Source organism: Notechis scutatus, chromosome 7, assembly GCF_049901735.1.
Source record: "Notechis scutatus isolate UNSWTSFEM ecotype Mainland chromosome 7, rNotScu1.2, whole genome shotgun sequence".
Classification (NCBI taxonomy): domain Eukaryota; kingdom Metazoa; phylum Chordata; class Lepidosauria; order Squamata; family Elapidae; genus Notechis; species Notechis scutatus.
Genome location: NC_142015.1, coordinates 26063544 through 26079712, shown reverse-complemented (window position 1 = coordinate 26079712; position 16169 = coordinate 26063544). Strand labels below are relative to the sequence as shown.

Genomic DNA, 16169 nt, shown 5'->3' with positions numbered 1-16169 from the left:
AGATCAAGATCAACAGGAACTAACTTCTTGCCCACAATTCTTCCTTTTTTTTTTATTCTTCCTAAACTTTCCCTCAGCCTTCTCTGTTCTTCTCCATGTTTATTACAGCCAAACCTCACAACAGAGACATTAATCAACTAAGGGCAAAAGTTTTCCTGCTAGATTTATACTCTGTCTTTTCTTCTGAAGTTCAAAGCAGCATACATTTTACCAAATTAAAAGCATCATATGCTAAGGATTCTGTCCTTCAGCAGCTTTCTTGTCTGCAGTAGCTGCTAAATATTGGTAATTACATCTGATTCAGCCATAGTCTTCTTTACGCGCAGGCTCTAGAGCCATAGATCAATGGCACACATCAATAATATCTCCATGATTTTGTATTATTCCTATCTTGCTGCAGGTCCAAAGAAACAATGCTTCAATTATTCTGGCACAATTCTAAAAGTAGCCTAACTCCTTCAAAATTAATCATTTTCCTACAAGCAAAAGTATGAGCAAAGTGTGATGAGGACCAAGCAAATATTAAGCAATGCTTTGGAAGACGTGTTTATATTGGGAGACAAACCTTCTGTTTGTTTTGATCCACGTCTGGGTGCACAAGATGAGAGGCTTGGATCATTGCTCAAAAGAAGCTGAGGGAGCTTCTCGCCTGATGTTGCTAGCGTGGATACAGCCACCTCTCAGCCACTACTGTGATTAGTGACCATTCACAAAAAGGACAGTTATTAAAATACTCCTTTTCTTACCAATGCGCCAGACATGACAACAAAAGTCTTCAATGTGAAACCGATTTTAAACTTGGTCTTGAAACTGACCAGACAAAATTGAAGGCTGTTTTTGATCTATTAGGGATGCTTTACTTTAACAAGAAGATGGGAAAGATTTGAAGATAAGGAATTATTATTCTGATCAGATATTGCAGGTTTAAGTTTAAATAATGTTCAACCCTAACCCACTAACCAATGAAAACAGTTTATGGAAAGAAAAGTAGCAGTTAGATGTTCAAAAGCAATGAAAAACAAAAGAACCACGTTGGAGGTGGAAAATATAATGAACAGTTTAATCATAAAACCTATACATATGTATAAAGTAATTATCCCATAAAATTAACATTAAATCATGATTTATTTTGGGACAAAGTCTATAATGCACAAGCAAAATAAGAACATTATTACTATTTTCTTCCTTTCTATTTTATTTTCATTTCAAGTAATCAACATTATAAAATAGAATTCTTTTTCCAAAGGGAAAAAGAACAAAATAATAAAATATAAGGAAAGAAAAACATCACTTTCTAAAACTATTTAGTGAAAACAAGTTTTTAGTCTTATATCAAAGTATAACATATACAACCCAGCCAAAATTAAAGGTTTATATGCCAAGATTTCACTGTGACTCAACCACATAACTTTTTCCTAGGAAAATGAAATGTAGTTTGGATAGCTGTCAAAATAACTCAAGTTCATGGTATTGCCTTCCTCACTGAAATGATATGCTTTAGATAAAGCTCACCAGATTTTTCTCCTCCATTCTGTCATTCAAAGAAAGGTTAATAAGCCTTTCCATAGAAAAGCAGTCCTACATAACTGTTCTAAACCAGCATCTTAATTATAATTGAATTAAAACTACTGAGGCTCCTTCTAAGTTATACAGTTCTGAAATTATGAACTATTCTCTAAATCAATAAAAAAGGAAGTACAAATGTCATGGAAGTTAAAAGGCTCCCCCTCTCCCATACAACGGAACCAGTAAGCGCATGCCTCAAATCATTTGCCAGATACACCCTCTTCATTTTGTAGAGGGCCTGCAATTGCTGCAAAACTGTGCCTCAGATTCTCCCTTTTCAACTTCAGGTGATGTTCTATAGAAGAAGCTTCTTTCAGGATTCCTTCAAGCTCCTCTACATACGAAGCATCCATTGCTGCTCTCTCACTTTAGTCATAAAAAGGAAGAAAAGAAACACCTATAGTTTAAACTGCTACATACAAAACTAAAATTTGTATCGATGTTTTCAGTTGTTGTCAAGCACTTTAAAACCGTGAAGGTAAGCTATTAAATACATATTGTGGGAGACTATTTCCTCACATAAATATAAAACTTTAGTTAGAAGGTATTGAACTTGCGGTATATATAGTGGTGTCCTGCTCATATAAAGTGCTTACTTGTTGTATCAGTATGTGGGGAGTTTGCTGTTTTGCTTTGAACACTTTGGGTAAAATTCATTTTTGTGACAGTCCACTTAAACAATGGAGCTTTTTCTTTTTTCTGCTCATATCTGAAGCTCCCTACACCTCCTAAAACAGCTCCAGGGTCTTCCAAATAGCCAGGGCAGACATGAAGGATACACTGAGAGTTATTACAAGATAGTATTCCCCTATGCACACTGCTGACAAAAACAAAGCAGCAAAACAACCGAATTTTACCAATGCAATGTACACAGTTAAGAGTACGTTGGTTCAGAAAACAGACACTAAATAACTTTGGATCTTGCTATATATTTTAAATCTGTTTTTCTAGCTGAAAGCATTTTGTTACAATGGGCAAACATTTGGTTTATTTTTGCTTCTTAGTAAATAAAAAGGACTAAAACACAATTTGGGAAATATCAGTTACATCAACAGCTGAATACGTGTTCAAGAAAGTTTAAACTGTCAAAAGTAAAATAATTTACTTGCCTCAAAATTTGTGCATACTTTGATAATAGAGCATTGATTTCTTTGCCTGTATCTGTTAATATAAATATTTAATTAAAATTTGGGTGTAAATGTAAGCAAAAAGAATGGCTAATATTCTTTTCAAAATAATACCCTTTAAAATGGTTTCCAAAGTATCAGTTTTATGAAATTTCTGGGAGCTTTCAGGAATCGGATCATTTTTTTCAAAAAAACCCAATTGTGCAGTTCCTGAAGTTTCATTCTATAAAGAGAAAAAGAGTGACAGTTTAAAAAAAAATAACATCCATGGATTTCCCCAGCCATGCCATACCTTTCACTTAAATAAACAGAACACAAGCAGAAAGGAAATTACTGCAATTTAAACAATGATAATGCTACCTAGTTGAAACTCACCTTTGCCTCCTTTTTACGCTTATTTTTGTGTTCATCTGACTTTACGGTGGTAGCCATTGTTACCTGATTACAAAGTACAAGGTCATTATTTGTGGGTAAAGAAATCTGTGGAATACCAGATAATAGCACAAACAACCCCGAGTGTTAAGAACATCCTAAGATTACCAGGCTCTCCTGATGCAATAAAAAATAAACCACACACACATGAACACCTGTCTGAAAAGATGACACAATATCTTGCACCTAAAGACAGCCTGTGAAAATTCGATTTTGCCACCACTTTATGCAACCTAAGTGGGAAATCCTAGCTTTGTGGTCAGGAATCTGTGTTTCTCTGATAATGCAACGTTAATGGCATTGTGATAGTTGTCAAATTCCACCAAAAGGGTTTAATTCTCAGCAGGTTTAGGGTTGCACCACCGCTGCACTTTGCAGATTGACCCTCCTCTAGCAAAGGGAAGCTGGGCAGCATCTCCCACCCACCCACCTTCAAGAAATGCAGGGCTTCCATCCTAGTGCCAGGAATGGTGGTTTGCACAAGCAACCACAAGGCAAGATTTGTGGGAAACGGGCAGCCCAGTGCAGGGCAGAGGGTGAAGCTCTAGATAGATGCGTGGCATAGAAATGTAATTTAATAAAATAAACGCAGAGCAACCCCACCTGCCCTAGCAGGGCTGTCTTTAGGAGGCTGTTTGCCAGAATGCCCTCTGAATGACTCTTTTCTCTTTTAAGCCTTTTTAAAATATGCTTTTGATTCCTAGCTGTTGGCTGCCCAGAGTCCTACGGGAGTCAAAAATCCTTTAAATTAAAAATTCAAATGAACCATAGTATAGCATTGTAATAAAATATATGTAAGGTCTGTACATATATGTCATTCCCAAGCCATCCCTGGCAAAACGGGGAGGCTGGGGGGGCTCGTTTCACCCTCACCAACCCAAAATATGCCCTGGCGTTATAAATTCCTCGGCTGTGGATGATGGGACTACCCAGCCCCCCCTTTCGCGGGTTTCCCTGTCCGCAAATCGCCCCTCGGGGGTCCGAGTAGCCCCTGCTGAGCCCAGCCCGGGTCCAGCTGGGCTGAGGGGGGGGTGGGACTTTAGATCCGCGGGAATCCCCTGAGGGGGCGAATTCGGCCGTGTGAAACCAACAGTACACGTTTCTGGGGAAAGGGTCGACGGGGACTCGGCGCGCCTCGTGTGAACGCGCCTCACCCGATTGAGGCCGAGCCCTCCGACGCCCTGAGGCCCTTGGAGGACGCTAGTGCGCATGCGCCATCCCGCCCCGCCCCGCCGGGCGACGGTTAAGCAGCGTCTCGCGCTGGGAGGAGGAGGAGTGTATGGAGGGGGGGAGGATTTTGGCGGGAAATGTTACGAGTCGCTACGGGAGGACGCTGGGTTGGAGTTGCCCAGCAGGGCGTCTTTCTAAAGAGGGCTTTCTCAACGTTGTGATTTCTTTTCTTTTTAAGATTTGTGGATTTTAAATCTCAGAAATGCAACTCCCACCAAATTATGTTCAAATCCATCCCCTAAAATAGTGTTTCCCAATCATGGGCGCTTCAAGTCATGGGATGGACTTCAACTCCCAGGATTTCACAGCATGGCATAGCTGGCTGAAGAATTCTGGGAACTGAAGTCCACGGGAGGGCCACAGAGGCTGGACTCTGTAATACTCAAAACATGGCTTTTGTAATACTATTGCACTGGCTAGTTAACGTGGGGTTTCTTGTATTTTAAATTTGCTTTTTCAACTGTATTGCTGATTTAAAAAAATACATACATAGGACTGCAGGTTTTGTCCCCAAAACTGGGCTCTTGCTTGGTGTCGAAGCCGATAAAGTCACCGATCACAAAAGTGTGGTACAAAATTATGCTTTTATTTTGGTACCAAGATATAAAGACCCTGGCTCAAAAGCTAACCAAGGGCCCTGATGAGAATCTTATAGCAATTTTTATAATCAAGGGGTGGTCGCATTCGGCCCTTTGCCCTTCTCGTAATAGTGGGTGCATAACAGTTAATATTGATTAGTTATTTGGATCTCAGCCCCCTATATAGCTAAATATCGCATCACCTGTGTTTCACCCCAGGGCACGGGTCTCTTGCAAAGTGTCCTAGTTTTTAAGAAGAGACCGGACAGTCACTTAGATGAAATGGTATAGGTTCTCCTGCTTGAGCAGGGGGGGGCTGGACTAGAAGACCTCCAAGGTCCTAAAGAAATAAGTGAAGATTGTTACAGAGATAACAGATGTAAGAGACAAGGACTGATAAAGGAAATGTGATTATTGTTATATTGGTAAGAAAAGTACTAACTATAATTGTTAGCACAAGATATATGTACCCAGTCGACACACCGTTTAAATGAAATATGGATTTATTGTAAATATAAAATAAAAAACTTTTGGAGAAAGGAAAAAAAAAAGGTCCTATCTGCCAATTGCACAGTGGCAGATAGGACAGCGCTCCAGAAGGTTAACATCATTGCCCAGAGGATCATCGGTTGCCCTCTCCCCTCTTTGGAAGAGCTTTATAGCTCCCGCTGCCTTAAGGAAGTTCAAAACATCCTCAAAGATCCATCTCATCCTGGCCTCACCCTTTTTTTTTTTTTTTTTGAACTATTACCATCTGACATCAGGTATAGGATAATAAAAACAAGGACAAACAGGCTGAAAAACAGCTTCTATCCCAGGGCAGGAACTCTATTGAATTCTACTATGTAGGGCAATATTAATGCAATATCAGGGGTTTTCAATTCAATTGTATAGAATGCGAAGGATGTGTGTTTGTGTTTTAATTTTATAGTTAAAATGTACACTGAAGATGGCATTTCATTTCATTGCACGAGATGCAATGACAATAAAGCAAACTAACTTCCAGCTCATTCATTCTATTTCTAATTTCCCCAAACTTAACTTTCAAGGAAAAAGCCTCTCTTTCTGGAACCAGGGCTGGGAGGAGAGCATTCAACACATTCCAGATAAGAGTTTCGTTTTTAGCTGTTCTCAAACCGAGGTAGAACCGAGGGCCGAGGGCCAGATTTGTCCATCAAAATTGGTGAGTCAGCCGAATCTTCAGCCAGTTCTTTTTTGTACTGCAGATCACTATCAATGGAAAAGCTTCAAACTGATTTCTTTTTACACTGTGATTTTTATCTGAGGTTTAGGAAACTGCAGCCAGTGATGCAAAAGGAAGATCATTCATTATAGCGGTCCTGAAGGAGACAGAACAGTCGTCCATCCAGATGAAGTTTGTTCAAAAGAAATTTGGTGAGTGTTGATTTGTTTCCTTTCAATTCTCTAGTGAACAAGGGTAAGTTCATTAGTTGATCTGGCCATACCTTGGTTTATCTTTTCCAATAAGCAACCAGGTTGGAAGAGCATTTAAAAGCAATTTATTAGAGTAAATGTATTCTCCCTATGAAAAGGGGGAACCCTGAGAAATTGATTATATTCACTTTTAGAGTTAGTGCAACAAAGAACTTCAAAGCAAAAAAGTTTGATTGGTTTAGAAATAGTCATCTGTTCAGTTACATCAACAAGAATTACAGCTTAGCCATAGAAAAGAGCATTGTGTTCTGACTAACAACAAAAGTAACATTTGCAAAGGAAAAACATCAATCTGGTAATATACATTCTCAGGGCTTCTCAAGGGTGGCTTGACTATTTTCTTTGTTTAGCAGCTAAAAACAAAACTGTTATCTACCATGTACTGAATGCTCTCCTGCCAGTCCTGGTTCCTGAAAGAGAAGCTTTTTCTTGAAGGTTAAGGCTTATGGGAAATTATTAGCACTACAATCAAAAAAGCAAATTTAAAATACCAGAAAAACCATGTTAATTAGCCAGTATTACAAAAACCATGTTTCAAGTATTACGAAGTCCATCCTCTGTGGCCCTCACCCCCCTCTTTAAAGTGCCCAAGGTTGAGAAACTTTGACTTAAGGAGTCTTAGAAGCAGGAGAGGTCCCTCATGTGGGGAAGCAACCCTCATGCCGGCTTTCGATCCTGGAGAATCCCAGGGCAGGTGCAATTATAGAGGCTGATCTTGGTCAGGCTTAATCCTGATTAAGAGTTTGGTGCCACAGCTCTTACACCAAACAAGTCTTTTAAAATCCCAGAGTTGGAAGGTTTCACATTGAGTCTTTTTGCGATGTGTCAGAAAGCAACACACCAAATAATAGAAAACCTTGACATGGTTTGTATGCAAAAGGACAGACATGCTATAAATATGTTGCCTCTCTTCCTTTCCCTGTCTGGGTTTGTTTCTTCAATGCTTGCAATCTAAGGACATCAGAATTTCCACCCTAAGATCTGATCGCTGAAAAGGCTGTGGTTTTTTGGACATCAAAGGAAAATGGCTTTGGTTGAATGGAAAAGATTCAGTCAAAAGTTCAGTTTTCTAAAGTTACAAAGGAGGCACGGAGGCCATGCTAAAACGTTATTATTGCCTTTCTTAAAATGCTACGAATCAGGCCTGAAATTCTAATGAGAATCCAAGGTCTATAGGGAGATGGAGATCTACCTTGGAGGGCAACCAGTTGGGTACACCAAGGCGTTTCAGCCCTGCTTCCCACCTCACCCCAGATCTCCACTCAAAAGAAGACCTCTACTCAGGCACTACCAAGGGCTCCTAGTCCCATTTTGCCAAGGCAGCAAGCTGTGAGTAGCTGTTACCAACCCCTGGGACCCGTAACGGTTTATTAACCTCCCTGCCACCAGCCCAAGTGGTCTTTATGGGGCAAGGAAAGATCTAGAAGAGCTTTCCAAATTATTTCACAAGGACCCTAGTGGTAGAGGGGTCAGCCATACCACCCTGCATCCAGGAAAGCAACCCTGCCGGAAAGAAATGTGTCAGAAGAATGGGAAATCACAAAATACAGAAGTCAGAATAGGTTCAAGTGTCACAATTCTTTAAAGCAAAACAACCAAGTATGATTCCACTGATGTTACTCAACCAGAGAGTCAGGAAAAAAAGAGTTTGAGCAGGCTATAAAATAAACTATGGGGTATAAATCCAGAACCAGGTATTTAAGAAAGGCTAGGTAGGACGATGGAGTCCTTGCATTCCTGGAGATAACTTCTGGAGAAGGTGGTGTTTGCAGGAATGAAACAGACAGACCGCCTTTGTGGGCAGAACAGTGCTTTCTCCCTTGAAGTCCCTCAGAGAGGGAATCTGTGCCATTTCAAACTCTCTTTTTTGGGGGTGGGTGGGGGGGAGATTATTTATTTGCTTGCACATTTTCTGCCCCCAAATTTAGAAAGCGTAGTGCGCCGGAGGCTTTAAGCAGGCTCTGCTCTGATCCATCTATACATTCAGATGGGCAAAGCTGTTTTCTAAGGGACACCCACAAATAGAAACTCAAATGTTACCTTAAAGGAAATAAACGTCCCATCCCACGCAAGCAGTTACTCCCCTATACTGAACTTAAGATGTGTGTGTGGGTGGGTGGGTGGGTGTCTTCTAAAGGTACAGGCCTCTGATTTGGGGTGCAAGTATTCCCCCTGGAGGGGAAACCTGCCCATCACAGCCTTCCCTCCCTTCCTGCCAGTTCCTCCTTTGGACTCTGTAGAGCAGGGTTGGCAACTTTAAGGCCTGTGGACTTCAAAGCCCAGAAGCCCCCAAGCCCCCAGGTTGGCTGGGGAGATTCCGGGAGGCCCACAGGTCTTTAAAGATGCCACTGGAGGGGGGGGCGGCCCAGCCCCACCCGCTTCCCTTCTCCCCCCTCCTCCCTGTCAAGGAAGGAGCAACCAGCACCCGCATCCCGCCATCCTGGAGTGCGCGCCCCTCCGCCTCGACCCCTTGGTTTCCACACACACACACACACACACCTCCCTCCCTCCCAGGTGGAGGAACTACTAGCCCACCCAGGAGGAAGCGCCTTCCCCTGCACGGCTTCCCTTGCAAGGCACTCCTGGGGGGGGGGGGGGCTGGGTTTTCCTGGCTTTCTCTGCTGTGCCCCCGCCCCACCCTCGCCTCCCTCGGGGAATGGATGCACCTGCCCGCCTGGCTCCTGTCCAGCTCCGCCCGCCCTCTTCTCCTTCTTCTTGCCGCGCAGGAGCTGAGCCCTCGCTCTTCCTCCTCCCCCTCCCCATCCCTCCCCCTGGCCGATTTTCGGACAGGGCTGGGCCCTCCCCCTCTCCCCGCGCTTATTCGGGGCGGAGTATTTCCCGGGGTGCAGAAAGGAGCCGAGCGCCGTCTCTCCCCGAGGAGCTCTGCGCCCCAGCCAAGCAAGCATCCCGGGCCGGGCGGGCGGGCGGGGGAAAGGAGCGGCCGTGCCGCGGTCCCCGTCATCGTCCTCGGGGAAAGCCCTGGGCGGGTCGCCCTTCGGGGCCAGGGGGACGGGCAGAGGCGGGGCGCCCGCGCTTCCCGGCCGTCTCCGCCGCTCCCCGCCCGCACTCCCAGCTCCGGCCGCCGCGCAGGCAGGTGGGTTCCTCGGCTGGGGAGCGGGGGGGGGCTGCGGCGGCGCCCACCCATCCCCGGGCAGGCAGCGGGGGACCCCCGGGCAGCCCGAGCGCCCCTCCCAGCTCTGCCCCGCGGCGCGGCGAGCGGCGAGCCCGGGAAGCATCCCAGCCCTACCCGGAGAACCGGTTTGTCAGCATCCCCTGGGCAGGCGGGAGAAGCTGGAGCGCGGGAGGCCAGGGTGCCCCGCCTGGAGATGGCCAGCAGGAAGCTCTGGGCTTCTGCCCCTCGACGCCGCCGCCTCCTCCTCCTCCTCCTCCTCCTCGCCCAGGCGCCAAATAGAACCTATTAAATTCCAATTAAGCGAATCAATCAAATAAGACGAAGTCCTAAGATCTCCTCCTTCTTCCCCAGAGAGCAAAGATGGGCAGCGATATGATCCAGATGCTGCCGGTGATTTTGGACCGAGGTGGCAACCTCCATTTCCAAGGTAATTCTTGGGGGCCTCCAACCGGCCGCCTGGCTCTCTTTCCCCCTTCGATCCTGGGGGTGGGGGGGAGGTGGATTCCCCCCCCCCCCGCTGAGCCCAGGGCTTGCTCCTGCCCTGGAATGAGGAAGCTCTGCCTGTGGGCACCACAATTTGCAGCCACAAAAGAATTCCCGCCTGCAGGGTGAGGCTCTTTGCGACTCTCCCAGCTCCAGCGAGGGAATTTCTCTAGAGCCAGAGCCGCTGGCACTGAGGAAGGAAGGAAGGAAGGAAGGAAGCCTACAGCTGCGGACCCCATTTTATTCGGGGCAGAGAATGGGAGGGCAGGAGGATCCTCTGCCTGGATTTAGATAATGATTTCATATTTTCTTTCTCTCCCTCTTGCCTGTTGCTGCTGCTGCTGCTGAAACGAAGCACAAGGTAAGCAGTGCAAACTGCCTCTCTGAACCTGAAACACTGGCTTCTTCTTTTTTTTTTAAATGTGCCACTTTTCTTTCTAATGGCTATTTCATAAGGTTAGCACTATAGCAGGGGTATCTGCAAACGTGGCCACTTTAAGACTTGCGGGCTTCAATTCCCAGAATTCCCCAGCCAAGAGTTGAAGTCCACAAGTCTTAAAGTGGCCAAGTTTGCAGACATATCATAGCATGTATCATAGGATCCACTCCACAATGAAACAACAAAATGTGCGCAGCCGTTCCCCTCCCCTCCCCATATCAGCTTTTATCTGCAATTTCGTAATTATTCATTGGGGAGAATCACACGTTTTACTAATCCACCTTAACATCAGGGTGCAATGTGATTATAGTATGGATTATTTATTAATATGGATTATTGATACAGCGAGGAGAGCAAAAGAAAGCAAATCAATGAATTGTCAGGATTGAATTAAAATTCAGTCTGGATTTAATATGACTTCAAAGAAGGACCAGGGGAGACATGATAGCGGTCTTCCTATATTTGAGGGGCTGCCACAGGGAGGAGGAGGGGGTCAAGCTATTTTCTAAAATGCCTGTAGGCCTGACAAGGAATAATAGATGGAAACTGAACAAGGAGAGATTTAACCTGGAAATAAGGAGGAATTTTCTGACAGTGAGAACAATCAACCAATGGAACAGAACTTGCCTTCAGAAGTTGTGGGAGCTTCATCACTGGAAGCTTTCAAGAAGAGATTGGACTGCCATTTGTCAGAAATGGTGTAGGGTCTCCTGTTTGGGCAGGGGGTTGGACTAGATGACCTACAAGGTCCCTTCCAACTCTGATTATCTGTTATCTATTATCTATTAATATACATTACATATTGGGGGAAAGATGCTAACTCTGTAAACTGCTTAGAGCGGACTGTAAAGCACTGTGAAACTGTATATAAGTCTAAGTGTTATTGCTATATACAGTATATATTTATATTTTAAAAAAAATTAGTGTTCAGATACATTCCAGAAGAGATAATGTGCTCCCTGTTCTGACGTCAGATTTATCATCTTCTTCTAAGTTTTAGAAACAGACAGCTGGAAAATGTCAGGAAAATGTGAACCTGCCCAAGTCTTCAGAAGTCCTAATAATCACATCCTCATAGCACGCCCAGTTGATGAAGATTTCCCTGCAGTATTTGAACGCAGAACAGACCAGGAAATTAGGAATGGTACAGTAGTGGTTTTGCACCTCTGAATGTCTGAACAAATTAAAGGGGTCTCACTCCATTTTCATTTTTTTCTCCTATTTCATGCCCCAGGAAAAGAACTTGGAGAAGAGGAGAAGCAGGTTGCAATCAGGACTGAGAATAGCTTTGTAAAAGCGATGGGGATAAAGAATTATCTTAGGAAATTATTTTTTTATGCATCATCAGAGTATATTACTGGAACAGGCAGGGTTCCTGAGTGAAACCTGTTTTCTCATAGATTGTCAAGGCAATTCTTAATATTGAAATGAGCCACAAAACCTTTTGAAATTTTATGGGTTGCCTTCTTCCAGTCATTTTCTGATCATTTATGGCAAGTCTTAACAAGCCCTCTCGTTCTAGTCAAATGATTTTTTTTTAAACCTGCACCGAGCTTTTAAGATTGCCTGATGCATGCACTGAGTAATTTTGGAAGAAACCTTCCTTACAGACCATCATAGGAAAAAGTGATAGCCAAGTTTGAGGTTATTTTGTCTACTGCTAGACCCTCACAAGAAGAAATCCAACCTTTCTATTTCTAGCAGGACTACCAGATTCTGGAACAGCTTTGTTCCCTGCTGCCATCCGTCTGGAAAACTCGCAAGATTTATATTTTTCGCCATGTACATATATATACATCCAAACTAGACTGTGTTGTTTCTCTGTGTCACATAATATATGTGGATACATGTATAATTTTGTATTTATTTATTTACTTATTTTGTCATGTTTATGTAGTGTATATTGGAGGTGGAGACTCTTTGAGAGCTGAAATGCAACAAAATTTCATTTCAATGTATGCCGATCAGTGTACATTCAAAGTGACAATAAAGTTATTACTCTATTTTATTTCCATTTCCATTCCATTCCATTCTATTCTAACCTCTTGCTCTCTTACCTGCAGTATCAGGAATCAGATTTGACATCCACAGTTACCAAGACACCAAGCCAAAGGGACTGTGTGTGGCCTTCACAGTGGAATTTAATGACCAGATTTACCACATGTGTGTGGAGAAAAAGGAAAACAAAATGAGGGTGAATTTTAAGGTACAGCTACTGTCAATTGGAGTTGGGCTGAGAGGCTAATTGACTGGTTTTCATTGTTTATTGTTATCGTAGATATTCCTTATCTGGGTGGTATAATTATTGCTGACTTTGCTTCCCGAGGCTGGCTACAGTCCTTGCTATAAATTGTTTTAAAAATAAAAACGCTGCAGCTATACAGGGTGTCCTCGGCTTACTACGGTATCACAATTGAGCCCAAAATTTCTGTTGCGAAGCAAGGCATTCGTTAAATACATTTTGTCCCATGATCAGTCGTTAGTGTGAAAAAAAAAAGTGACCATGTCACTTTTTTTAGTGCCATTAACTTCAAACGGTCACTAAATGAACTGTTTTGAGTCGAGGACTATCTGTACAGAAATTATTCAGAAACACCTTCATGACACCCCGTTACCGTTTAAAACAACGTATTTATCTTTTCTGAATTGCAACGTTGATAATCTCCTTTGTCCAGAATGCAAAAAAAACAAAAACAAAGGAAGATTATAGCCTGACTATAATTTCAGTGCTAGCCTTGGTTACAGAAAAGAAAGAGAGAGAGGATTGTGTTTCTTAAGATAGCCAGTTCTTAAAAAGTTCTCAGATAGCTTGGATGCATCTGCAAAACCTGAGTTTAAAAAGAATTAGACTTTAATCTTATATAAGGACGTTCTTATCATGTTTATTAAGACTGATTCAGAGGTAGTGCCAAACTATAGTTCATATTCATTACGGTTAAGAGTTCAGGTCATGCACCGGGTGAATTCTGGATTACTCTAACCAAACAATTTCTGCAAATAAAGTGGAAATCTTGGTTAGTGGCGGTGGAGTCAGTAACGTTCCCAGTAATAATAGCCATTGGAGCATTATTGGATATTGGCTGATGGGTCACTGTTCCAGTTACTCCCAATTAATTGTCCGTCCACCCACTAGGAGTATAAGAGGCCCAAATTGGTTGCGTGGATGGGGTTTAAAACAAAGTGAAATTAAACGCCTATTGAGATTCTCAGTCATCCAGGTCATGACCTTGTCCCAAAGGTGCTTTCTCAAAAGGCAGCCGGATTTTGTTTCCCCGTGAAGACGTTTCACTTCTCATCCAAGAAGCTTCTTCAGAACTGAACTGAAGTTTCTTGGATGAGAAGTGAAACTTCTTCAAGAAAAAACAAAGTCTAGTTGCCTTTTGAAAAAGCACCTTTTAGGACAAAACCAAATTAACAAAAGTGCAGAATTGATTTAAATAGAAAGCAGCTTCTCTCTCATTGAACAACTACAGCAGCCAGTCAGCTCTTTAGCTCAATCCTGGGCTCTCTTTGAGACCTTTCACAAGGGGTGGGTGGGTGGGTGGGACGTCCTGAATTCTGGCTAGTGGTCTTTCTAGTAAGTGCCTCTTCCTGGGGATCCCTTTCAGGATTGTTTGGTCTCCATTTCAGGAAGGGACAATTCCCAAAAACATCGAAGGAGACACCAGCAACATCATCTTTATCAAAACACAGTTTTCGGGTGGCAGCCGGCAATTTTACAAGTTTGAATCTGCTCTGGAACGTGGCTATTTCCTGGCCTTTGACTGTGTCAAAGGTAGCTCTGAGACCGTACTGGTGGTCAAGAAGGTAGAACCAGCAGATGAAGTGGATGAATCCATCAAGCTCCACCACGCTAGGCTCCCCTGACAAGGAAACCCAAGTAAAATGTAGTGTAAAGGAATGGTTGATTTAGCCTCTAGAACATATACAATTGCTCACTTTCCCTGCTTAATATTTGGAAAACTGATCCGTGGATTTGTCTAATTAACAGTATCTAAAATTGGGCGGGATAAATAATTGCACTAGAAAAGCCACACAGATATCCACAGCTTTGCAAGGAATCTCAATCAATTACCAAAAAATAAATTAAAAAACTAGACAATAGCCAAACAAAAAAATGCTAGACAAATCTAATGGAATGTCAGCATTTCAAACTTTATCTAGGCTGAGTCTTTTTTTAAATTGAGATGTTATATTTTTAATAATAACTAAAAAATCAATCCAAAAGTTTTGTTATTTCTTGCAAGTATTTTTGTAGGTAATAAAACTGAGTGCAACTCAATTTAACAACTGCTTTTAGCTACAGAAATTATGGTCCCAAGAAGTCAGTGCGTTTGTTCACTGGCACAGATTTATGATTTGGAAACTTTAGGTTTCCCATTGTTTAAAAAACTCCTGGATATATCATCTTGATAACCGATTCTAGCTGTGCATAAGTTTATTAATAACTGTATTTTTTCCTCTATTCAAATGATATATTCTTTTAGCCCATTATTTATAAATACATTTCAAAATGCAGGGAAACTCCCATATTGCAATCAGAAAATCGCTCCTGTTGTCCCCAAAACTGGGCTCTTGCTTGGTGTCGAAGCCGAAAAATCACCGGACACAAAAGTGTGGTACAAAATTATGCTTTTATTTTGATACCAAGATAAAAGGACCCTGGCTCAAAAGCTGATCAAGGGCCCCGATGAGAATCTTATAGCAATTTTTATAGTCAATTTTTATAGTCGCATTCAGCCCTTTGCCCTTCCCCTAATAATGCATGCGTAAGATAATATTGATTGATTATTTGGATCTCAGCCCCCTACATGACTAAATGTTGCATCACCTGTGTTTCACCCCAGGTCACAGGTCTCTTGCAAAGTATCCTAGTTTCATGTGCCAGCTATGTGGTTTGGGGTTTTTTTCATAGAAGCAAGCTATTCTTGCCCCTAATATCCTGGCTAGTGGTTTAAGGTGCTGATTTCTGCCTCGCTAAGAATGTGCGGTTCCAACTCCTTTCCTATTGCAGAGCAGCTCAAGGTAGCTCCCCCCTCAGCGACCCCCCTCCTTCCGCAGAGAAAAATAAAAGCAGTTTTAAATCTTTGTGTGAGACAGCACCCCCCCTCCCCCTCCTTCTGTAGAGAGAGAAGACAGGAAGGAGCAAGGCTGCTTAAGGCACAGAAATGAAGACAAGAGAAAAACGCTTTCTCAGAATTCATATTCCTCACTCTCATGTCCATCCCATCCATACCTGGGTCCTATCTCCACTTATGACCCTTCCTCTGATCCCCAGGGCCTCCTCTGGACATACATTCCACCATCTGATCCTTCACTCCACACAAAAGAAGGGTACCAAAAGACAAGATAGGGTTTTTTTTCCTCTTGAAAGGCCAAGATCTAATGGCCACGGTCAAAATCACAATCTCTTTCTAAACAAAGATTGAGATTTTTTTTGGCCTGGAGCAAAAAGACAATCCAGTTGCAATCTCGGTGTCAAAAAGGCCAAACCAATTTTAGGGAGAGAAATCAGAGAACACAAGAGAAAAGAGAAGGGTGAACCTTAGGATAACCATATTGGCAGATTCTGGAAATCTGTTTATTTCTAAAGCAAGTTTCTAGATCTTACGATGGAAAAGGCATTGTTTCTAAGCTCCGTCTCAGTCATCGGGTACCCAGCCTATGCTAAATTCAACCTCATGAAGGAAGCGCAGAAGCTGGACTGGCTTTGGGCAAGAGGCAAT

The 16169-nt window shown here is 42.8% G+C and overlaps 1 protein-coding gene across 2 annotated transcripts; it reads left to right on the top strand.

The window, feature by feature from the left end:
* Window positions 1-5980: 5980 nt before the first annotated feature.
* On the top strand, window positions 5981-14670 carry LOC113420918 (interleukin-18-like). Of its 2 annotated transcripts, XM_087970208.1 has the most exons (6): window positions 5981-6116; window positions 6226-6328; window positions 9873-9948; window positions 11438-11587; window positions 12507-12649; window positions 14074-14670. In XM_087970208.1, the coding sequence occupies exons 3-6, from the start codon at window positions 9882-9884 to the stop codon at window positions 14308-14310; spliced, it is 597 nt and encodes a 198-aa protein (XP_087826334.1). In that variant the 5' UTR covers window positions 5981-6116; window positions 6226-6328; window positions 9873-9881; the 3' UTR covers window positions 14311-14670. The 2 variants fall into 2 exon arrangements, with proteins under 2 accessions (XP_087826334.1, XP_087826333.1); XM_087970207.1 differs by lacking the exons at window positions 5981-6116; window positions 6226-6328 and adding an exon at window positions 8782-9482.
* The last annotated feature ends 1499 nt before the right edge of the window (window positions 14671-16169 follow it).

What these genes read in the sequence shown, in the direction of transcription:
- LOC113420918 (XM_087970207.1), top strand. Translation starts at nt 9,045, where the DNA reads ATGGATGCACCTGCCCGCCTGGCTCCTGTCCAGCTCCGCCCGCCCTCT. An exon ending in AGACCAGGAAATTAGGAATG is followed by an intron (nt 11,588 to 12,506) that starts GTACAGTAGTGG and finishes TCTTACCTGCAG; the next exon opens with TATCAGGAATCAGATTTGAC. An exon ending in AAATGAGGGTGAATTTTAAG is followed by an intron (nt 12,650 to 14,073) that starts GTACAGCTACTG and finishes TCTCCATTTCAG; the next exon opens with GAAGGGACAATTCCCAAAAA.